The 25,467-nt window shown below is 44.4% G+C and overlaps 1 protein-coding gene across 1 annotated transcript in view; it reads left to right on the top strand.

The window, feature by feature from the left end:
* Window positions 1-2,288: 2,288 nt before the first annotated feature.
* The window catches only part of adgrv1 (adhesion G protein-coupled receptor V1), a gene marked incomplete at its 5' end in the record, with an annotated part of 261,294 nt that continues 238,115 nt past the window's right edge, over window positions 2,289-25,467 (top strand). Inside the window, 8 exon segments of the mRNA XM_084055548.1 lie at window positions 2,289-2,477; window positions 5,563-5,712; window positions 13,689-13,784; window positions 16,368-16,472; window positions 17,062-17,175; window positions 17,832-18,062; window positions 18,838-19,178; window positions 21,164-21,446. Coding sequence (XP_083911674.1) covers window positions 2,289-2,477; window positions 5,563-5,712; window positions 13,689-13,784; window positions 16,368-16,472; window positions 17,062-17,175; window positions 17,832-18,062; window positions 18,838-19,178; window positions 21,164-21,446 — 1,509 coding nt within the window.

Below are 25,467 nucleotides of genomic sequence, written 5' to 3' on the forward strand. Positions count from 1 at the left end.
CTCCACCTTATAGTTCAGGGTCTTGCATTACTCAAGCGTTTAAAACTGAATGTTGAACTGAAATTCATGTGTGCATGGCTCTTTAGTAAACTGGAATTTAATATTTGCATGGGGAGTGAATTCAATGTTCTATGGCTTTAATGTTAAAATGCATTCAAATTTGCATTCAAGTTTGCACGACTCAAGTTATTCTGATGAAATTGTTTTGCTGTGGGCCTGCTCTTGTATACCTGTGTGGAGGTTTGCAAAGCGTTCCCTGATTTTGCTTAGCATGCTGCTTATCAAAATTTAGGGAACATCTTGATATGACCTGAGGCCGCTTAAAAAAAAAATCTAAATCCTAAAGAAAAAAAAAGAAAGATTTTTTTTCAAAAATAGCAGATTTTTCAAAAATAGCAGATCTATGAGCTTGTAGATCTGCTCTTTTTGAATAGCCAAAGACATCTAAAGTGACACAGATGCGTTCCAGGTCTTAATGGGTTAAAGAGCGGAGCCATTAACGCCAAGTTTAACTGTATTCCATTTGTTGCAATAAATGGTTAAATCTACTTTGACGTGAGTGTTCCTGACTGAACCATTTTTATGTAAATGATAATGTCAAGTTTTTGTCCATTTGTCCCTTCAATGACATACCACAAAAGTGGTTAAACTAGCCTAGCCGTACTGTTAGCCATACCTTGAACGATAAGATTTACGGTGGAGGGACACATGTAATGCATGCGGTCAAAAAGTGTGGATTTGGCTACGCTCGCGGCTATGACAACGTGAGGACAACAGCCGCTCAGAGAGTGGAATAACACTGTTCCACACAGTCGTTCCTGACCACAATGACCATCCAATCCAGACCAACGCAGTCCTCCAGGCCACAGCCTGACTGACTGCACAGTTTCTGTTAATCCGTGTCCCCTCCTCGCATGTCTGGGCACTCGACCCTGACGTTGGATTTAAATAATAATATGGTTTGACATGCGCCCAACTGCCTACTTTGTGTATTCAAATCCAAAGCACATTATGCAGTACGTCAATATTTTATATTTTGACAATCCCCCCAGACTGTTCATACGTTGAAAAGTGGTTGTGCTGAGTTTGAGTTTTTAGAGTTTTTATTGTGAAACAAAACAGTCGTCTCATATAGCATCACGTTAGGGTTTAACTTGTGCCCTCAATATAGTAAATAGTGCATTGCTGGTTGCAGGGCATTGGCTAATAAAGCCAGTAGTTGAGTGTGCAATGTGTGCAGTTTGTTGCGTTGCCCGACAAACTACTACCGCTATGTCTGGGGAATATTGTAAATGCAAGGTAGTAGCTAGAACAGCGGCAAGCCAACACGACCATTAACAAACCTGCTCTGAGAATCGATCCTGTCGCCTCATCCAAAATGAAGGACCGACCTGTAGACTTTGGATTGGTTCTGAGATCCTTTTTTTTTTCTTTTTTTTTTTTTACTTGTAACGAAAGCTGAGATTGTCCTCGCCGGTCTCTAGTAGCGAAACATTGAGAGACGGACTTGTCACTATCAGTCTACTGCAGTGGTCTTTATTTATCTATTTAATAAGTCATGCTTGTAAGTTATCCTGGTATCCCTCTCTTGTGTCTGAACACTGAGCCAGGTTCATGACACTTTACTTACTTACTTCCGCCTGTGTTACCCCTTCTGGGGCTTAAGGCCGTCAACAAGAGTTCTCCAAGCATCTCGGTCCTGAGCCAACATCTCCAGCTGTCCCCAAGTTGTGGCCCGTTTTCTTGGCATCTGCCTCCAAGTCTCTGCGCCAGGTGTTTCGTGGCCGCCCTCTCTTTCTTTTCCCCTGGGGGGTTTCCACTTGAGGGACTGTGTCTTGTGGTGTTTGAGGCTGGTTTTACGGATAGTTATGGCCGATCCATCTCCAACGCTGTTGGAAGATCTCTTCGTCTGCTGGTTTTTAGTTGGTGCATTGCCACATGACACTTTTACAAGTCTGTAACTCTGAGAATGTACGAGTGGAACCAAATGGACCGCTATAGGGTCCATTTGGTTCCACTTGTACACTGCACCAGTGCCTCTCAAACTTTTTCATGTCAAGGACCCCCAAATTGATATTTATTTGGCCTCGGAAAACGTTTTGTGCCAGGGACCCCCACAAAAGAGAAGATTTATGTTAAAAATGCAATATTTTCCAAACATTTTAGAGATTTTTTAAGTGTTTCTGTGGTTGCACTCGTTCCCTTTGCCATCCCTCCATCCACTGACAATAACATGTGTCTCCTCTCCTCTCCTCTCCTCTCCTCTCCTCTCCTCCTCTCCAACAGGAATGCCCCCTGTCCTCCTGCTAGCTGGGTTGATTCTGGCCGTCGTGTCCGTCCCTGGCGCCCGGTCCGAGTCCGCTGTGCTGAGGTTCCTGGGGCAGACCCACTTTGTGGTGAACGAGAGCAGCAGGACCGTGGTGCGGCTGCTGGTGGAGAGAGTGGGAGACCCGGTCAACGTGACAGCCCTGGTTCTGGTAAGAATGAAGAAGACAACAAGTCTTACATAAAGCACACAATGAGCATTGTCCTCTTGGCTGTACTGAATCTCACCTCATGGAAGGGCTTCTGCTCGGAGTGTGAATTTTGGTGAATAGAGGAATGAGAATGTGGTTGTTTTTTCTATTCTCTCAGGGTTTAAGGAGTGGGTCACTTATGGTAAAATGGTAAATGGTGCTATTTATATAGCGCTTTTATCCAAAGCACTTTACATAGATTGTGCATTACATTCACCCATTCACACACACATTCACACACCGATGGCAGAGAAAACCATGCAAGGCACCAACCTGCTCATAGGGAGCAATTAGGGGATCAGCGTCTTGCTCAAGGACACTTCGACACTAACTCTGGGGGAGCCCGGGATCGAACTGGGAACCGCTCTACCGGCCACTCTACCCCTGAGCCACTGCCACACTCAAAGTTAACAGTTAACCACTTTCAACCTGGCTTCCCTGGTCTGGGCATGACATGAAATCTGTGAGCAAGTAGATTGACTATTTTTGCTATTCGTCGTAACAATTAACCCTAGTACAGTTACAGTATATACTTTGTTAACCAGGGTTCCCTCTACACCAAGTATCCGATCTACAACACGTTGTGAGTCTCGTGACATTGTGGATTGGCTATTTCCGCTGAATGTTTCAACCTATTTCTTGTACTTACTTGCGAGTCCCTCATGTTTTTCACTTTGAATAGGGAACATCTCAACCTAGCATTCTGTCTAAAAACATGCTGTCTAAATAACATTCTTAGCATTTTTTGGTCAAGCAAAAACCAATCTAAATAACAAAACATATGTGAACGAGTAACCAACATATATCTGCATACAATAGTATTATCTGCATACAATAGTATAATCTATCAAAATAAGTGACAAGAGAGACATGCAAGACCAGACGAGACGGGGGTTGAATTCAAAGAACCTGGGGTTCTCGTGCCACTCACTATAGGAGCATATGGTGTGTGTGTGTGTGTGTGTGTGTGTGTGTGTGTGTGTGTGTGTGTGTGTGTGTGTGTGTGTGTGTGTGTGTGTGTGTGTGTGTGTGTGTGTGTGTGTGTGTGTGTGTGTGTGTGTGTGTGTGTGTGTGTGTGTGTGTGTGTGTGTGCACTTAAACTGAGCTGAGCCACCAGGCAGGCACCCCGGCCCACACATCCACCATTTAAAAGCATCAGGGAGGGGAGAAGAACGTCTCTGGTGCCAGTCAGACTGCTCCTCTCCGCTGGGGAGGAAGAGGAGGAGGAGGAGGAGATGGGTGACCTTTTAACTGTGACAGCCAGCTAGTGGTGTAACATCAAAGGGAGCCCACAGTGGCGTCTGCAGAAGCTGTCTCCCACATCACAACAACATGGGTTCTGGTTCAACTCCCTCCACAGGGGAGGAGGAGGAAGACAGAGGAGGAAGACAGTGGTGGAGGAAATACTCAGAAGTAGCAATACAAGATATATATATATATATATATATATATATATATATATATATATATATATATATATATATATATATATATATATATATATATATATATATATATATATATATATATATATATATATAGCTTGCTGCTTATCAGAAATGGAAATTCTAAAATAAAATGTGTTAGATATATTTTAGAATATATTTTTGTGAACCAGGGGTCATCGCCATGCTGGCTTATAGTGGACATTTTTGTCAAAATAAAACTTTTGCCATGGACATACAAAATTAGTAGACAGACACATAAAGGGCTACAGTATCCCTAAATGACCATTACAGGTCTGTAACTCTGAGAGTGTACAAATGTAACCAAATGGACCCTATGGGTCCATTTGGTTACATTTGTACAGTCTCAGAGTTATGGGGGTCCTTGAAAATAAAACGTTTGAGAACCGCTGTCCTAGTGGACTCCTAATGTGTCATAGTAAATCATACACATTCTGAAGAAAACCTGCAGACTGACATTCAGTAATTGGGTTTCATGATCAAAATAAGAACATTATAAATGGTGTGTAAAAACAAAATCTAGAATTTGCCACGGACCAGGCCAGGTCTTGACACAGACATATTTGTCCGTGTACAGACGGACATATTGATGACACCTGTCGTGAACGGAAATGACGGAACAGATGACGGCTTCCGTTCTCGGCTTTCGGGAGGTGTAGTTTCAGACTCGGAGATTGTGGAATAGTTGTCTGGCTATGCGAGACTATACTTCCCCCCACAATTGAGGGAGTCTGGGAGCCGGTGTCAGCTGCTTCACACCGCGGGGGTCCGGCTGGCTGGCTGACTGGCTGGCTGGCTGGCTGGCTAGCTGGTGTGGTGTGGTCGGGGGATTTCCTATCCCTCTTGATGGATCTGCACAGTGTTCTTTCCTGCTACAACAGCCGTAACACGGGAGGGCCATCCAAACCCATGTGGGGTTTGGATGGCCCTCCCCCCATGGAGCTGACACACTCTGACGGAGAACCAACTGACTGAGATGGAAACTAACAATGACCACGTTGACAGCGTGTGACCAGAGTGGAGGACAAAGTACTCAACCCCAGTACTTCAGTGAAAGTGTGGATACTTAAACGTGAAGACCTAATAAAGAGATTTTGACAGACCTTTTAGACAAAGTATTATAAATGTAATTGTGATGTTTTAATTTTTTTGCATAATAAACATTTCAATTAATCAATCAATCATAGAAAATATGTTTTTGTGTATTCTTATATCAAAAGTCCCTAAAAGTCGAACTTTTTAATTACTTCCTGTCGAACGCAAACATACTGCGTGATGACATATAGGCAAGCCTTAATAAATATGAATTATTTCAATCACCTGTGATTCTCCTGTGTACACACAGATGAGACAGAAATAGGACATACAGAGATACATCTTAATGTTTATGAGCTAAATGATGAATCCTATAACCACAGAGTGTTTTGTGTGTGTGTGTGTGTGTGTGTGTGTGTGTGTGTGTGTGTGTGTGTGTGTGTGTGTGTGTGTGTGTGTGTGTGTGTGTGTGTGTGTGTGTGTGTGTGTGTGTGTGTGTGTGTGTGTGTGTGTGTGTGTGTGTGTGTGTGTGTGTGTGTTGGCAGCTGGAGGGCGATGACACGGGGGACTTTGAGGCCACCACGGCCGCAGCCTTCCTGCTGTCGTCCGAGGCCAGCAAGACCATCTTCATCGCCGTGAGAGATGACGAAGTGCCTGAGGCTGACGAGACCTTCACCTTCAGCCTTAAACTACAGGTACTCATTGTGTGTGTGTGTGTGTGTGTGTGTGTGTGTGTGTGTCTGACTGACACAGACACCTGTGTCTGTGTGTGTGTACGTGAGAGCGTGCTGTGTGTGTGTGTGTGTGTGTGTGTGTGTGTGTGTGTGTGTGTGCGTGAGAGAGTGTGTGCGTGCGTGGCGTGCGTGGCGTGCGTGCATGGGTGTGTCTGTGCGTCCCTTAGCACATGTTTGACTTCCCTTCCATTGTGGTCTTCCCTATGGTGTGTGCACGTGTTGCTGAATACCGCCCGGTACACGCACACACACACACACACGTTGTCACATTATCAACTCAACACTCAGGACTGTCTCACGATATGTCCCTCAAGCTAAGATATCGTTGTTGTCGGGCAGAAACCTCTTATCTCCATATTCTAACTTTTTTTATTTTTATTTATTGGAATCCTAAAAAGTTACAGTTTTGGGCAGATTAAACAGATTATAGGGCACGAAAAAAAAGGACCACTCTCTTCCCTGCTGTCTGGAACTCCAGAGAGCCACAAAGAGTCAGCCGGCACAACGTCGTACTGTTCTAATTGTTAAACCTTAACCCCCCCCCAGAGCCTTGCCCGCTATAGGGAGACAGGGGTCCCTCCTCGTCTTTTCAAACCCCAACAGTAAGCCCCGGGAGGGAGGGAGGGGGGCTTTTTAGCGCTGTACGGTTCCTTTGATGTGTGATCTATGGTGGGTGCTCTCCGGGGGCTGGGTGCTGGGTGGGACGACCACGAGGCTAGTGTTCCTCTCATGTCTTCTCTGAGGTTTATCAAAGAAGGTTCATCACCCTGCCTATAAAAGACACCTTTTGTCGAAGCTCAAACTGTCTTTGACAGCCGCAGCCTTTTGCCACCCAGTTACACTACTACATTAAAGGGATAGTTCACCCCCAAAATGACTAAATTAAAGCCATTCTCTGATTCTCTCTGGAGTCTTCTGGACCCACACTGACCTCAAGGGAGTTGAAGGGATGCGTCTGTTGTGTGGATGACGTTAAAACCTGCATCCCACGTGTTCCAAAACATTTTGAGTTCCACCACCACACCGCTATAAAAGCCAGCCTGTCTATACAGTGAACAGACCTGTACCTAGCCAGCCAATGATGACTCGCGCCATCCTCTCAACTATGGGATCTGGACAAAAGCAGTGTCAGATTTCACTTACCGGCGCGCGCGACAGAGAGAGACAGAGACACGGCAGAGCACAGCAGTGTCTCACACACACACACACACACACACACACACACACACACACACACACACACACACACACACACACACACACACACACACACACACACACACACACACACACACACACACACACACACACACTGTGACACACCTGACTCAGGCCAAATGATTTATTTTTTCCAGACTTAGGCCATTTCTTTGGCCTAATTCACAAAATGTGACGTAGGCGTATTGCCTATTTTGGCCCAATTCACACTAGGGAGTTAGGCCATTATACTAAAAGGGGAGGGAACAGCATGATCCTTCTCAATTAGGAGATAGGCGATTTTACCAGAGGTGGCCAGTGTCATGAGGAGCTGACTTAGGCAAAAATATAATTTTCCTGAAAACATAACTTAGGCCATTAGTTTAAGAAGGTGACGATTATGGAGTCAGAAGGCTCTGTGCATAACTGCAGTCCCGGGTTTCCAGAAGGTGGCATACCAAATGTTCCAATTAATTTTCCCCATAGCTTAATTTGAATGGCTCGGCAGCAGATTTGAACAACTCCAGACCTTGAAATAGGTGATACGTACATGGACTAATCACATCTCGGCTGGACTACTGCAACAAAGGGTTGCTAATTCCTCCCATTCCCACTTCGTCCAAAACGCATGCTGCCAACTCCTCACTGGCACCCGCAAGCGGGACCGTATCATCACCCCCATGTTGGCCTCCAGTCAGATTCCGAACTGACTTTAAGATTCTTTTATTTGTTTTTAAAGCACTTAATGGTCTTGCGCCAACATATATATCTCTGATCTAATCTCCCCCCGCCTGGCGACAACCTCAGGCCACTGAGATCCTCCACTCAGAGGCTTCTCAAGGTCCCAAGTAAAAGTATCAATACTGCATTGTAGAAATACTCTGATAGGTAAGTAAAAGTCCTGTATTCAAAATGTACTTGAGTGAAAGTACAAAAGTAAAGCACCAAAAGTAAAAGTACTCATTATGCAGAATGTCCCATTTCACACGTTTTCAAATGTCTAAAATGTATACAGATCTTCAGATCTACAAGCTCACAACGCGCTGCGGTCGGCTATTTTCAAATAGCCAAAGTTTAAATAGGGCTGAAGTGGGTAATGTATATTTTGTACTAATAATCGAAATCTAAAAAGTAACTAGTAACAAAAGTTTTCATGTAATTGTAGCGCAGTAGAAGTAAAAGCATTGAAAATTGGAAACACTCCAGTTAAGTGAAATTTCTTCAAAAATGTACTCAAGTACAGTAGTTGAGTAAATGTACTTAGTTAATTTTCACCACTGCCCGCCTCAAACTAAAGGGTGACCGAGTCCTCTCTGTGGCTGGTCCAAAACTATGAAACACACTCCCACTTCCAGTCAGATCTGCCCCCTCCCTTGACACGTATAAATCTAGACTTAAAACACACCTCTTCCCCCTATAGACGGGTTTCCTGTTAGTAAACATGAGAGGAATATGACCGCGCAGAGGAGGGGGAAGCCTATGGGTGCGTTTGGAAATTACGCACCGGAGCACACTCGCCTATTAGTTTGTATTGGCCAGTGCGCTCACTGCCGCTCAGGGCTGTATTTTCGAACGCGCCTTTCACCCGGGCATGCGCAGATTGCGCATTCTGCTCTGTGATGACGTCGCGCGGAAATCCGTCTATAGCATTTTGAATAAATTTAGACTGCTTTTCATCACACCGATACCCCACGTTTTTACCTACTGTCTTTGTTTATTGGTGTTTTCTAATGTTTCTTTAATTGTCTCCACCAGGAGGCCGACTAATGTAAAACACATTTTTGGATATTACTCCTTCAGATTTAATCCAAATTTCACGCAAATTGGTACACATGATCTCTATAGTCATGTGATCAAGACGGATCTGTTAGATTGTTCATATTCCATCCTGATTGGGTAATTCCAAACATTGCTGGCCCACAATAACCTACCTGACCTGCCGGGGACCTGTGCTCCGAGGAGCACTTTGTCTAGTTTTGTGTGTTAATTGCTGTTCACTGTCTATTACACTTTATTATGCTGCTTTATCATGGTGTACAGCACTTTGGTCAACCCTGGTTGTTTTTAAATGTGCTTTATAAATAAACTTGACTTCACTTGACTTTCCCAATGAAACCACACCACCAAACTCATTCCTGAATGGCCAAACTGTAACGTGAAGGCAGTGTCATGACTCATGGGTATTTATTCATGGCATGTGGGTATTTTTTACGACCTTTGTCCTCTGGGACCGAGCCGTCTAGGAGAGTGTCTGCATGTGTGAGAGTCTGTGAGTATGTCAGTCAGGCAGCTAATCTCATCTCAAGAACCACTGGACTGATCAGCGCCGGATTTCTTGTGCGAAACTGTAGTGGTTGGAACAGGCTGAAACCTTGCCCAAATAAAAACGTAAACGTAAACGGTCAACAGAAAATATTGAGCCTAGCTCACCCCCTTCACTCCCTGACTAAACTGTCTGCCCCGACACACCTGACATAAACCAAAGATAAAAGAGGAGACACACAGCATGAGCTAATCAATTAGGAAATGAGTCATCAAAGCAAAGCGTGTATTGGAGTGACGGAGGATGTCAGTTAGTTGTCATACTAATTGAGAGGCAGGGGATGTATACAAATGACTGAGCTGTATATAGCAATATTGTGATGATTATCACATACTGTATTTGGTGTGAATTATCACAAAGTATCTTATGATTTGTCTTTTTTTGTTCTTATGTCTTTATTGTATTGTTATGTTAGGTTATGTTGTGCCCTATGTCTTGTCATGTACATGGAGTATCGTCTACCTTTTTGTCTAGTACAAATATTGAAACAGAAAACAAAGTGTGGGAAAACCAAACAAAGTGAAAAACAAAGCAAATTCTATTTTTGCTCCTACAGTACGTAGGATTCCCTCTGAGGTAGTTTATATACATGGATTTTATATAGGTTAACTTTGACAGAGAGGGGGAGCCATGATTTACAATGTATGTTAAAGGAATACCCATTTATCACCATGGCCCCAGGATGCCTTACACCTAGAGGATATCTCCATGGTTATCATTTAGCCTAAGAGCTGTCATGTTGTGATTGATGGGATGTGGGGATGGGGGGGAGGGTGCTCACATTGCTCAGGCTTTAGGTTCTTCTGAGATAAAGACCACTTTAACTGTCTATCCACTCAAGCAAATCAGAGAGAGAGAAAGATTTTGAACATTTTTTTATAATTTTATGAAGAATGTGGGTTCTTCTTAATTTATATAAAACCAAATGAATCCACATTATCGACATTTTTTAGGGTCGATTTATGAAGTGAGAACGGATGTTTTGTTGTCAGCATTGCAGTCCACAGTCGACAGTGTGACAGATGACAGTGACAGAGGAGAGAGAGAGAGAGATAGAGAGAGGCCAGATGACACTCGTTTGGCCTCTAACTGTTTACCCCACAGAGGAGGACAAAGCCGGGGCCAAACGTTAGCCTATCAGCTTACTGGAAGACTGCCTGGAGCGGTGACAGAGGGGTCACCGGTCAAACCACGCAAAGTGACAACGTTTTCACTGTGAAATCGCAATTTAACCTCTGAGAGAGAGAGGGTGCAAATAGTTGCTGTCGGAGCAGAAACCTCTTATCTCCATATTTTAACTTTGTGTGTTATAACTTATATCGTAAATTAGCGCCCTACAGTACTTGATCAGCGTTACACAAAAGCATCCAAAGTAGCAGATCTACAAGCTCGAAACGTGGCTACTTTTGAATTTGAATCCTGAAAACAGTTGTGGACAGTTTGGACAGTGAGACAAAATGGATCCAACTGGCTCCATTTGGACCCTCTCATTGTAACAAACGGTACATTAACACTGAGGATTTTACAGTGATTCACGTTCTCCCCCCCTTTTTCTTATGATTCACTGAATATGGATCCACACTGATATAACTAGAATATCAACCTTGTACTGTAGTGTACCTTTTAAGTTCCTATTTATCAGCATCACAATTAAAACTCACCTTTCAAGGTTTTAAAGAAAAAGACCCTGGCCTACAGGTGGAGAACCACTGACATACAGTAGTCTACAGTACATTTGCTAAGGGACGCTCCAGTTGAATTCTCTATGGTTCAGAGCAGGTGCAGCCAGCCCTCCTACCCCCCCCCCACCCAGCACCACCACGGTGCTCATTTATTACTCCCAGCTTGGCAGCATTGTGCAGCCAGGAGCGTAAGGAGGAGGTGAGGGGGGTCGGAGGGGAGGGGGGCAGGGTGGAAGACAAAAGAGGCCACATCACATCCAACAGGACTGAGGCACACATGCCTGGAGGCCTGACTTGTGTGTGTGGGTGTAACAATGTCTATAGTGCTGCCTGGCTCTCACACATGTGTGTGTATGCACTGTAACCTGGAAGTTGTATCCAGACCTGATACAGTATGTAGCCTAGATTTTTTGTATTAAGGGCCTACTCGCACGGCCACACGCGTGTGTGTGTGTGTGTGTGTGTGTGTGTGTGTGTGTGTGTGTGTGTGTGTGTGTGTGTGTGTGTGTGTGTGTGTGTGTGTGTGTGTGTGTGTGTGTGTGTGTGTGTGTGTGTGTGTGTGTGTGTGTGTGTGTGTGTGTGTGTGTGTGCGTGTGTGTGTGCACGTGTGTGCAAGCATGCATGGGTGCCAGCTGGCTGGCTTGTGGGATTGTGTAGATTCTGTGTTGGACACTACAAGAGCTCAACACCTGAAAGAAATCTCTGTTACAACTGGAGCCTTCACCCCCTGTGAAAGAAAGGGGTGAAGGCTCTTTCTCTCTCAAATTCAAAGGAGCTTTATTGGCATGAGTTTACATTGCCAAAGCAAGTGTCAAAACATAATAAAAGCAATTTAAGAAAAAGAAAAATAGGGAACGTATGTACAGTTGGAGAGGGTACAGTATTGTGTCTAGTTGTCTCTCTCTCTCTCTCTCTCTCTCTCTCTCTCTCTCTCTCTCTCTCTCTCTCTCTCTCTCTCTCTCTCTCTCTCTCTCTCTCTCTCGTACACAAAACACACACACGCGCGCACGCACGTGCATGCGCACACACACACACACACACACACACACACACACACACACACACACACACACACACACACACACACACACGCACAGTGGTTTTTGCCTCAGGCATAACCTCTGGTTGTGTATTTGGACGAGAGAGCAAAACATCTGGGAGCACAAATGCTGGTGTTGTTGCTTGTTGGTCGTGCGGGCGGCGGTGCCAGGGCCTGTCACCGCGGATCATTCATTCACTACGTCTCTCTACACACACACACACACACACACACACACACACACACACACACACACACACACATTGCTCGTGTGTCGCTCATGAAAGTCGGCAAAACCGATGTTTTTTTGGAGCGCTGCAAAATGAATGACATCGGAAGACGTCCGCGTATATCACAGCGGTCGTCGACAGACACCGATCCCGGAGCTTTTGCTTACGAAAACATCTGTAACTAAGCCTTCTTACCAACGGAAAGCTTGGCGAATCACACACACACACACACACACACACACACACACACACCGAGTAAACCCGGCGCTCAGTCTTTCCCTCTTCACTCACACAGCGCTGTGGAAACACGGCGACCTTCTCTGCAAAGGTCACGGGGTATAATGCTGCAGCGTTTAGTTGGAAAAACAGCCCGCTGTCGAAGCTCCTTAGAGAGCACTGTTCATGGCCCGCCCATCTGACCACTTAACTTAATTGGTTAGATCATGGGTGGGCCGTGCGACTTTTCAGAGCATGTCTGTTTTAATGACCAATCAATTGATTGTGTTTCAGCTTGGATCAGTGTAACTAATGTTATTACTTTTAAGTACTTTTAAAGAAAAAAATACCGTTATTTTGTCTCCGCCAGGCTGGTACACATTATCTCTATGGTCATGTGATCAAGATGGATCTGCACGATTTTCCATATTCCATCCTGATTGGCTAAGATTGGCTTCCAAAGTTTTTTTGTTTTTTCCTTGGATCATGATGACAACTTATAGTCCTTGTTTGTGCCAGATGACATTTCCCAGTTCCGTTATTTTTTCCCGCGTAATTTTGAACCAGTTCAAAGTGCTTTTTTTTTTTTTTTTTGCCTGAACTGGGAACCAAAGTGGGCGTGTCACTATTCTACAGGTTGGAAGATGCAGACATACGTATAAACAATGGCAAAAGCAAGTGAAAAATCATCATATAAAAAATAAAATAAAAGTGTAACTGCCACTGACGATTGAATTTCCCCCGTGAAATGGACACTTCAACCGGTCATATTTGACACATTGCAGGCCAGGCCTACAATTCGAACCTGCGGGGAAACTGGGGACTCCCATGCCCCTAATTACAACGGTTTTGCTTTAAACTGGTGGAAACGCGGGCCTGTTCGCGGCCAGTTCCGTGAAAGCACCAAGGTTCCAAGAATCTAGAACGGAACCAAGTTCTAGAACCAAAGATCTTTTGGTGGAAAAGGCACCTCAGTGGAGGTGCAAGGATGTAATGCAGAGTTCTGTGACAAGGAAATGAGCGAGTGGGTCAGTGTGTTTGTGTGTGTGTCTGTCTGTCTGTCTGTGTGTGTGTGTGTGTGTGTGTGTGTGTGTGTGTGTGTGTGTGTGTGTGTGTGTGTGTGTGTGTGTGTGTGTGTGTGTGTGTGTGTGTGTGTGTGTGTGTGTGTGTGTGTGTGTGTGTGTGTGTGTGTGTGTAAAGCCTATATTTGGTGCCGTGTCTAACCGATTCACTCCTCCTATACCTTCCAGAGCTCGTCCAATGGGGTGACACTGGGGACGCCAAACAAAGCCACCATCACCATCCTGTCCAATGACAACGCCTTCGGGATCATTGGCTTCAACTCCGTAAGTAATTTCCCATCATCCACTTCCACAGGACGGACGTCGGAGTTTAAACGGAAAACATGTCCTTTTTGTTCTCCTTTCCAAGAATGCAGAGAAAACCCTAATTACGTGCATTTACTTACTTACTGCCGTCTGCTGTCTGTTCATCCGCCCTCGGGCTGCCATCTCACCGGCCAAAATGTGATCATTTCAGACAAGCATTGAACTGAAGCTATGCGAGTTCTGCATGGATCCATTCTGGGACCAGAGACTATTGTCCTGTACACAGAAAGATCAGCTGTTCATTTAGCTCGGAGAGACCAAAATAGACCCATAATTGGGTGGTACTGTACTGTATAGCTCTGGAACATAAAGAACCTTAAGTTGCATTGTTTTTGTTTTGTTTGTGTTTTTTTGTAACTGCAGTTCATCTCAAAACAAGAACCTTGCACAATAGGATCTTTGCTTAGCAGCCATATTGGAAAGAGATTGGGCCTCCCTGTGCGTGGGAACTCATTTTAAACAAGCTTTAGTGCTTTTATGAGTTATCCAGTTTAGTAGACTAGAGTGTACTTCCATGTACTGTTTCTCGTGTCTTACGAAATAAAGTACATCAATCTATCATTTCCTTCATACTGTAGGTCAATGATACTAATTGATTAGTAATAACTCAAATGGAAGCTTACTGGTTCATTTGGTTCCATGTGTACATTCTCAGAGTCACACACCCGTAAAGGGCCATTTGGAATCCCCGGCCTCAAGGAACAATGAGGGTCCCTGGACGCCAATTTTAGACCCACTGGAGTAGCAGAGTCTTTCCATAGAGCCAGTGACTCATTCTAAAGTCACTGAAACTCGTGGCCTAATGTCTACAGTATATAACATTGTCTCTGTAGGGTGGAAACCTCATATGTCCAAGACTGTTACTTTTCAAGATTCGAGCTTGTAGATCTGCTGCTTTTGATACTATTGTGTGACACTGTAGTACAGGGGTCTTCAACGTTTTCAGGCCAATGGCCCTAGCTGAGAGAGAGAGATGAAGCAGGGACCCCCTACTCTATATTGTATAAAATTGTGTTTCAGATTAAAGTTTTTTTTTACTTAGTCTGCTCTTTTTTCCCTCTACACCTATAGCAGATCTACAAGCTCTCAACGCCTCGCAGCGCGAGGCGTTGAGAGCTTGTAGATCTGCTATTTTCGGCTAATGTTCTCCTCAGAAAAGGAATTCTAGGGTTCAAGTGGTTAATGTAAAAAAACTAAATCTTATCACACAACGATTTGGCGGACCCCCTATAGTAGCTCTGAGGACCCCCTAGGGGTCCCGGACCCCCTGTTGAAGACTCCTGCTGTAGTATGATCAAGTAGGGCTTTAATTTACGAAAAAAACACAAAAAGTTAAAATATGGAGATAGGAGGTTTCTGCCCGACAGCAACGATATAACAAAAACTGTATGTTTAGGCCTTATGTTTGTCATGTATCTCCTTTGTTGTAAAGTCTTACAGTACTCTGTCCGTTGCTGTAGCACATGTACATCCAGTCTAGAGAACTAAGAAATTAGTGAAGGAAGGGGTGGGTTTTGGGTCATAAGTCACACAGCGGGGGGTCTTCACACACATCCATAATGGTAGTAGTGGTGGGTGTGTGGGCAGCATGGTGTCAGTAGACGTTTCAGGGTGGGTTGTTAACGGGGGTTTCTGGGGGCCATTAGAACCACAACGCTCCCAGGATGTACTTATATCTGTGGGAGACATTGCGGGGGTTTCCATGGTAACTGTGGTATGGTGATTTGGCTTGCTGAGAATCAATAATGACCTCCTGACCTGCTGGGTTTGTTTAACCCATGAAGACCTGAGGGCGATTCTACAAATGCCTTCTAAATCAGTGTTCTCAAACTTTTTCGTGCCAAGGAAATTATACAGTATGTATTTGGGCACGGAGTGCAGACCTCCATCTGAAAATGATTTGTGCCAGCACGGAGACCCCCAGAAGAGAAGATTTGAGTAAAAAGAATCTAAATGATTCAACATTTTCCCATTTCTTTTGATATTTAAAAAATCTGTGAGCTGAATAGCCAACGCTATATTTTTTAATAGGAGCTAACGCTAAATCTAAAATGCTTTTTTTCCCTCTTTTCTCTTCCTTACGTTACTACGTTGGTCAATTTGCCCAGTAAAGGCAACTTGTTCGGTGTCTATATGAATGGAAGTGTAATCAATTTTTACGGAATATTGCCCAAATACTGTAGGCCTATGCATTGTTTTGTTTCACTTCATGAAACTCTGCAATATTTTTTGCATGACTTTTTGGGTGTTGTATTTATTTTTATTTTTGTCCACTCCAAACGGTTGATGAGGCTATAAGTACAAGAATGCCACAGCTGTTTAACCCCTTATTTACAATGGTGACCTGTCAAAAAGGCAAAAGTGACAATCTCTCTCTCTCTCTCTCTCTCTCTCTCTCTCTCTCTCTCTCTCTCTCTCACTGTCTCTTTCTGTCTCTCTCACCCTCTCTCTTTCTCTCTCTCTCTCTCTCTCTCCCTCACCATCTCTCTCTCTCTCTCCTGCACCCCCCCCCCTCTCTCTCTCTCTCTCTCTCTCTGTCAGAGTGAAGAGATGGTAGTAGATGAACCCAGGGGGAGGAGCCAGTATGTGCCTGTCACCCTGGTCAGAGAGAAGGGGACGTATGGGACGGTGACCGTTTACTATGAGGTGAGAAGGGCTGGACATGGTCTGAACGCACACTATGTTTCACAATGTTCACTGATATTTATGTCATTGTTTTGATGACCTTTTCACCCACAGTTGAGTTTACACACAGTAATATCCTCAGTGTTAAGTTAAATCTGAGAGTGACAAATTCAGGGTTCCATTTGTTGTCCCTACAGGGGTCCATTTCACACTGAGAGGGTGAGAGGGACCCAAATGGACCCTCAATGTTTTACATTAATGATTTTGACATGTGTGGACAGCAGTGGTGGAAAGATTACTCAAAATCTTGACTTAAGTAAAAGTATCAATACAATACTGCAATATAGAATTAATCTGTTACAAGTAAAAGTCTGGAATTCAAAATGTACTTGAGTAAAAGCGCAAAAGTATTGGCATGAAAATGTACTTAGAGTTCCAAAAGTAGAAAGATACTTTCCACCACTTGTGGACACACACGGACACATACAGGCGCATGCATGTACGCACACATGCACACACGCACACACGCACAATCGCACGTGCATACATCATAAGACATTGACATTGTACACATTGTTACTGTTTCCTAACCTTGTATGTATGTGGTCAGATCTCTGGAGGTCCAAACCCAGCCATTGAAGACCTGAGTCCAGACAGGGGGAACATCACCATCCATCCTGGACAGGCTGTGGTCAACTTCACCGTCCTCATTGTGGACGACCAGGTACTTGTTCTATATTTTGATGGTAGGGGAGGGCCGCCAAGATTGTAACATTTTTCACTTTTCGCTCTTTTACTCTGCAATATTTTTACTTACGTATGTAATATTTTCAAGCAAAGGACCTACACATGTCCGCTATCATAAACCACTTAAAGTTTTTCAATTGATAAAACAGATCGTGAGTTATTAAACCGAAAGTGGACGCTGTTCCGACGTTACATTTTAACACATTGGCTGCATGTTACAATCGGGCCGCTCTGCGCTCCACTGCTTTGGCTTTGTTTACAGAACAGAACTACTTTAGCTCAGCAACATTAAAGAAAAGATGTGTAGACCAAAGATACTCAAGGCGATTTTTTGTACTAACTTTGCAGTTTTTCTGCAATAACTTTCTCTAGCCTGGATGAAAATACTATGTACTTCCTGGGCACGTTCATTACAGCACTGGTCACATACTGACGTGATGACGTTATGATAAAATTGACCAATCAACAGAAAACATGCTTGTTGCAACCATGACACGTTACAATCTTGGCGGCTCTCCCCTACCAGATCATGGTTGCTCCTAGTGTTGTGGCTGTGGGTGTCGCTCACTTTGTAGAAGTAGTTTCACAGGTTCTGATGATGTTCTGTGTCATCATTCTCTGCTCCTCCTCCAGATCCCAGAGGATGACGAGGTGTTCTTCATCAGGCTGACGGGCGCGGCGGGCGGCGCCCTCCTCAGCGCCAACGCCAGCGCCGTCCGGCTGCGGATCCGCCGCAACGACAGCCCGCTGCGCTTCTCCCAGTCGGTGCTGGTGGTGCCGGAGACGGCCGGGGTCATCGCCCTGACCCTGACCCGAGGACGACTCACCGACAACGGGCCGCTGGTCGGCTCCGATGACACAGAGGTTACTATTGTTTTAATGTTATACTATTTAAACCGTTCAAACCGCGAACACATCTGTGTCATTTTAGATTTATTTGGGCTTTTCAAAAATAGCAGATATATGAGCTTGTAGATCTGCAATTTTCTGTGAAAATGTGTCAAATATTTGAATACTGTATACAGTATATATAAGCGAACATTTTTAACTCAAATCCCACCAAAATAATCACATTTGAACTGGGGACCCCCCACCCTGACAAGCACTTAGTTTGACTCGGTTCCGCAGATAAATATTATGAAAATATCCAATGCCTTACACTGCGAGGCATTGTGAGCTTGTAGATCGGCTATTTTCACAATGTTTACCTCTTTCAGACGTAATATTTGACAATTTGGCCAATTTGGTATTAAAAATGTCTTAAAAGGCATTAAAATGTCACTTTAGAAATAGAGATACCCTGGCCTACACTAATACCGTATGCTGGTTTGTTTACTCTTGAGTGAGAAAACAGGAGAGGGGGCGGGATTAATGGACTGTCCACCGGCCAATCACAGCACTTTTCTGAGCCTAATTATTCAGAAAACCCCCAGACCTGTTTTGTAATTGAGGTCAGAAAACCTACAAAAACCCAGATTAAAATCTTTAAACTAATCCTCCAGGGAATAATACAATTATTTGGGAACTCCCCAGTTTGGGAACCACTGACACAATTGGCCGTGTTTGTGGGTGGGGAAGCCGGGTGGGTGGGGAGGACAAAAAGCACCCAGTAACCGCAGTAATGTGATTTCTAACACAGGTGTCCGTACAATACGCGGTGGTCAGCGGCGAGGGGGCTGGCAGCGCCACGCCGGCCGTGGACTTCCTGGACCTCCAGCCCGTGCGGACCGCCACCTTCCCCCCGTTCGTCTACGAGGTCCGGCTGCGGTTCAGCGTCAACGACGACGACGTGCCGGAGATCGCCGAGTCCTTCCACTTGGTGCTGCAGGAGGGCACGGTGCGGGGGGACGCCGTCCTGGTCCCGCCCAACGCCGTGCTGGTCACCATCGAGCCCAACGACAAGCCCCACGGCGTGCTGTCCATCATCAGCAGCGCGCAGCCCGGTCATCCGGTCAGCATCAACGAGGACTCCATACTGAGGTATTTACAGTATATAGGGGATCAGCGTTGCCAGATATTTTCAAGAGAAATATGCAACCAGGTTCTATGAAAACGAGCCAAAAAGAAGCGACTATTAGCAGGGACGGATTAACCCCCGCAAGGGCCCTGGTGCCGCCATTTTTTTAGCCCCCCCCCCCCCTATTTTTCTTTTTTTTTTCCTGAAAATTGTTTAGATTTTTCTTTTTTTTTGCGGCTAGTGAAAGTTACAAGTATGGTGTGTATGATATGAAATCCTTAATCATATTCCATCATATATGGGGCCCCAGGAGCCCTTGGAGCCCAGGAGCCCTTGAAGGGCCCCAGGAGCCCTTGTCAGGGCCTCAAACACAGCGAGAATCACTTCGGTAAATACAGAGGAGAGGCCACACATTTGATATTTGATTTACTTATACATTTATTTTTTGTAAATCGATGGCCGCGCGGTCCAGTTCCATCGAAGGGCCCCTAAGAGCCCAGGGCCCTGGGGCCACGGCCCCGGCGGCCCAATGGCTAATACAGCCCTGACTATTAGGCTATATGGCTATTTGAAAATAGGCGATCTACAACGTGACGGGATGCGACGAGTTGTGAGCTCGTAGATCTGATATTTTCAAAAAAGTCACCAAAAGTGGTCAATGGGGGCTTTAAGTAAAGTAATGACATTCCTGAATTTGTAGACAGTAACATTTTGTGTGTTCAAATCAAATACCACTTATAGTGACATAATCCCCCAAATCACAACGTATTATACTAGCGATTATAACACATTATAAAATACACTATGATCCTGGGCAAAGTGAGTGACCTTATTATTGTGAGGTATTATGATACTTGACATTATGCATCATTAAAAGGCTTTATCATATGTTATGGTAGGATTATGACATTACTATGCATTTGTACTTGACCTTGGTGACCCTGGCTTAGTGGCTTAATTATTTCTGTGACACTTCCTCCAACACTCCAATTCCTGTGTAATACGATTATTTTTCTTTGAAACCTCAAAGTGTGGCTCTTATCCAACATTCTGCTATGTTAAACCTTTCCTTCAGTAACCAAGAACATTTACTTAAGTACTGTACAACATTTTTTTGAATATCTGTATTTTACTTGAGTATTTTTATTTTTATTTTTTTTTGGCTTATGACTTTAACTCTACTACATTTCTGGGAAGGGGCCCCTGGGTCCCAAACTTACAAAAACACAATATGAATTAACCACTTATGCCCTGTTTCAAAACATAAGTGAAAATAGCTGATCTACAAGCTCACAATGTGACAGGTTGAGCTAGTAGAGGAACATCTTTTTTGGTAACAATAGCCAAAACTCAATCAAATCTGTGAAAGTGGCCGTTTTCAAGATGTTTTGGCCATTATCTCTGGAACGGAAGGTCCAATCTGCTCAGTTCGAATCTTGTTGGATGCATGACTTTAAGAACATAATGACACTTTTTGGGGTTTTCAAGCCTAAAAGTATGGTAATTGTTTGGGCTGGGCCGAGCCTCGGGCCGGCCAGTAGGGCCCGGTTAGGGCCGGGCCTTAATTTTCCGTGGCAGCGGTGGCCTAGTGGTTAGAGGGGCGGCCTTGATACCGGAAGGTCCCTAGTTCGATTCCCCAATTCATCACATCAATCATGAATCACCGCTGAATAGCCCTTGAGCAAGGCTTCCATGCAGGGTCCGGCTGGAAACAAGTTTCGTACTTAGTCCGACACCCTGGGTAAACAACAAACTTTGCTAACTTTGCTTCTGTCCCGTTGAAAACTCTGGGAGTCGCACTTTTTGATGGCTCGTGGTGGTAGGACATTCCACATTTTGGTGGCATAATAGTATAATGAATTCTTTTCCCATGTTTGTGCCCATTCTGGGGGGAATACGATCAGTGAAGCTCCCTCCAGTGTTGTGTCACTTGCGTCTCTTTTGAGGTCTAAAAAGAAAGCTGGAAACCCCAAATGACATCCTCTGCTCCTGTCCCTCCTCCCTGCAGGTTTGATGGCATCTCCGTGGTGAGGAACGGAGGGAACTACGGTAACGTATCGGTCAACTATACCATCAGTCGTAATTCCTCCTCCAACGACCCGGACTCTCCTCCGGTGTCAGAGGACCTGAACCCCGAGGCGGGGACGCTGCACTTCAGGGCGGGGCAGATGAGCGCCGTGCTGCCCCTAAACATTGTGGCGGACGACCTGCCCGAGGAGGCTGAGCCGTTCGTCCTCAGACTGCTGCCCGATACAGTGACCGGAGGGGCCGAGGTGGACGAGCCTATGGAGGTGCGTGCGTGCGTGTGTGTGTGTGTGTGTGTGTGTGTGTGTGTGTGTGTGTGTGTGTGTGTGTGTGTGTGTTTGTGCGCGTGTGTGTGGATACGGTGAACAGGGGATTATGACTATCGCACCAGGACCAGTGATCACATGACTCAGTAGCGGGTTGTACAGAGCACTGGTTCATGGCGTTATTTTATGTATTGGAATTCCCATAAGCGAATCTTAGATCACGTCATATAAGAACTGTGTTCCAGAAATAAACAAATCACCCCGGTGATTCTACTGATATGGATAATATGGATAATTCCAGGCGCAAGCACGAATTGAGCTTTGATTTCGGGTTCGACTCCCGATCCTGACGACCTTTGCTGCGTGTCACCCCCCCCCATCTCTCTTCCCATTTCCTGTCAGCCTACTGTCCTGTCAAATAAAGGCATAAAAGCCTAAACATAAATCATTAAAAATCACAGTTTTAGTGACCGAAAACTCAATTTACATGTGGATGAAAGGCCCAAATGTACAGGAAAATGTGCGTTTAGAAAAATATCTGCTGTATATACGTGTAGCCCATGCCTGAGAGAGAGGGAGAGTGAGAGAGAGAGTGGGGGCAATCGAAAGGGCGAGAGAGAGCGCGCACATCCACCCACCCTTTGCTGGGGAAGTCTGCAGGGGTTGGGCAGCACTTCTGAGGTGGAGGACATCTGGAGGATGTGGTGGTTGTGGCTGTGTGTGTGTGTGTGTGTGTGTGTGTGTGTGTGTGTGTGTGTGTGTGTGTGTGTGTGTGTGTGTGTGTGTGTGTGTGTGTGTGTGTGTGTGTGTGTGTGTGTGTGTGTGTGTGTGTGTGTGTGCGTGCGTGCGTGCGTGCGTGCGTGTGTGTGTGTGAGAGAGAGGCTACTGTCGGATGAAGTGTTAAAGTTGGCACACTGTGCAGAAACAGACGTCTCAGTGTGTCACTCTACACCATGGGTGTTCCCTTAATGTGGCTGGATGAAAAACAACGCTCAAACACCAGGGATCCCAAGTGCGCGCACGCACGCGCGCGTGTGTGTGTGTGTGTGTGTGTGTGTGTGTGTGTGTGTGTGTGTGTGTGTGAGCTGCCATCTTTGTCCCAGCTTGAACTGGTCTGTGTGGTGAGAGGAGAGGGCACATCTGTTTATATTTTCAAGCTTAGTTTAATGAATAAAACATTATTCTAACCAATCTGGATAGTAGATAATCTGTATATACAAAATACTGTATAATACAATATAACTAGTACATTATGCAGTGGTTTGAGGTGGTCTCCTCACTCGTCCAATAAGACACACACTAGATTGAACAGTAGATTAAAGGGATGGATCACCCCCCAAAATGCCGGCGGCGGCAGCTCCGGTAGGAGACTCAAAGTGTCAACTTTGAGTCTCCTACCGGAGACATTAGCATCTTCGAGAGAGATAACAGGCAAGCGTTGACCTGACGCTTCTGTGTCACTTTTTGATTTGAGCTAAAAAGCATATTTTTACACTTTGGCTATTCAAAAATAGCAGATCTACAAGCTCGTAGCGCGGCACTCGGTGCCGCGCTACGAGCTTGTAGATCTGCTATTTTTGAAAAATCGAGAAAATGTGTGCAAATCTTTGAATATATGTATATATTCTTTTAAAGCAAACATTAACTAAAATCTTTGCTTCTGGGGGTCCCTGGAACACAATATTTTGAGATGGGGTCCGCGGCCAAATTCATATAATTTTGGGGGTGCTTGACATGAAAAAGTTTGAGAACCACTGACATAGAAACATAAGTTTTTTCAAAAAACAGTTAGGATTTAGAAGGCATTTTGTAGAATTGGCTTCAGGTCTTAATGGGTTAAGTAATGCAGATGTTTAACAATAATTTAACTATTGAGAGCGTAAAATGAAACCAAATCCATTTGGTTACCAACTCTCCATCATTTAGCTGGGGACCACCTGAAACGGAACCCCCTCAAGGACCACTTGTTTAGAACCACTGCTCTATACCAAATATCTTTAGGCAAAAATAGCCAATCTACAAGCCCACAAAGCGTCGCGACGCATGTGTTTGTGCTTGTGCTCGTACGCGGCTATTTTTTGCTGAATGCCCCCCCCCCCCTCCTGCCCCCACATAGAGACGCCATAAGGTTCATGTGGTTAAAGATGTTATAGATGTTAGACACATACAGAGCTCAAGCCTCGGGTGCAAAGCACACTAACAAATGCAAAACACACATTATAGCAAAACACGAAGAAAACACATGCTCACCCAGGTGGTTTGAGAAGGAGGTCGCAGAGTCTGCTTGTTATTTTGTTGTTCAGAAAAGAGCTGCTTCAGCACAAACTCCCTTTATACGGATTATAGAGGAGGGGCGGAGTTCCCTTTGAAGCAGGACAACTTAATCAATGTTAAGTGTCGTTCATGACACGCTTTAATCCATTTAGACCGGGCAAAGCATCTGTGTCATTTTTTGATTTATTTGGCTGTTAAAAAAATAGCAGATCTACAAGCTCATGCTGCGCTATGAGCTTGTAGAGCTGCTATTTTTTGAAAGATCGTGAAAATGTGTGCAAATCTTTGAATATATATATATTTTTTGTTTTTAAGCAAACATTTTGTAACTCAAATCTTTGCTTCTGGGTATTCTACAAATGTCTTGTAAATCTTAACAGTTTTCTGGAACCCCCCCCCCCCCCCCCCATCCATCCATCTGAAAATATTTAGTTCCAGGGGCCCCCCTAGAAGCAAAGATTTGAATAAAACATTTTTTCTTTAAAAAATATGTATATATTCAAAGATTTGCAATTTTTTTCACGATAAAAAAATAAAATAGCAGATCTACAAGCTCACGAGCTACTGCTATTTTTGAATAGCCCAAAGTATTAAATAATGTTTTTTAAGTGGTTACACAAGATGCGTTCCCCGGGTTTAATGTGTTAATCCATCACACCCTCTGGAGAGTAAATCAGCTCTCTTGGTGAAACGGTGTCAGGCGATGCCTAGGACAGCCGTGCACGGGTCCATCATCCCCACGGGGCAAATGAATGAGCCGCACACTTTTAAAAGCTCATGAAAATCTATTCTGGCAGACTTAGTTGTAGTGGGTTTAATTAGAGAGGATGACTCGCTAAAATTAGCTCCGGGTTTCTGTTTTACTACTCTATACTGCTTCCTTCTGATGCGTTTGTTTCCTCTCCTCTCCTCTCCTCTCCTCTCCTCTCCTCTCCTCTCCTCTCCTCTCCTCTCCTCTCCTCTCCTCTCCTCTCCTCTCCTCTCCTCTCCTCTCTTCTCTCCTCCCTGCATTCTCTGGTGGACAAAGTACGCAAACCCCCAGTATGTGAATCAAAGTATAGATAGGCCTAAGTACTCCTGGGCAAATATTACTCATCTCCTGCAAGTGAAAGTTGCTCTGTCCAATTTGTATTTTGCAGATTTTATAAATGTCTTCTAAATCCTAATATATATCAGTGGTGCTCAAACCTTTTCATGTCAAGGACCCCCAAAACGATATGAATTTGGCCGTGGACCCCCATCTCAAATATTTTGTTCCAGGGACCCCCAGAAGCAAAGATTTGAGTTAAAAAATGTTCGCTTTAAAATAATATATATTCAAAGATTTGCACACATTTTCACGATTTTTCAAAAATAGCAGATCTACAAGCTCGTAGCGTGGCACTCGGTGCCGCGCTATGAGCTTGTATATCTGCTATTTTTGAATAGCCAAAGTGTAAAAATAATGCTTTTTAGCTCAAATCTAAAAATGACACAGATGCTTCTCCAGGTCTTACTGGGTTAAAAGATTCAAAAGTACACATTTCAAAATGTACAATCTATTTTTAATGATGCATTTCTGTATTGAAATGTGATCCTCACCCTAATTTCACTATATTTGAAATAGCGATTAAGTGGTTAATTTAAAGCAGTTTTGTAAATGTCCTAGAAAGGTAATGTAACGTGACTTGTAAGGCACAGACACTAAAAGATTGGACTTACTGTAAGTAATGGTCAGCGAGGTCATCGCACACGAGGGTGCGGCCCA

This window comes from Gymnoscopelus microlampas (assembly GCF_963454915.1).
Source record: "Gymnoscopelus microlampas genome assembly, chromosome: 4".
Lineage (NCBI taxonomy): Eukaryota > Metazoa > Chordata > Actinopteri > Myctophiformes > Myctophidae > Gymnoscopelus > Gymnoscopelus microlampas.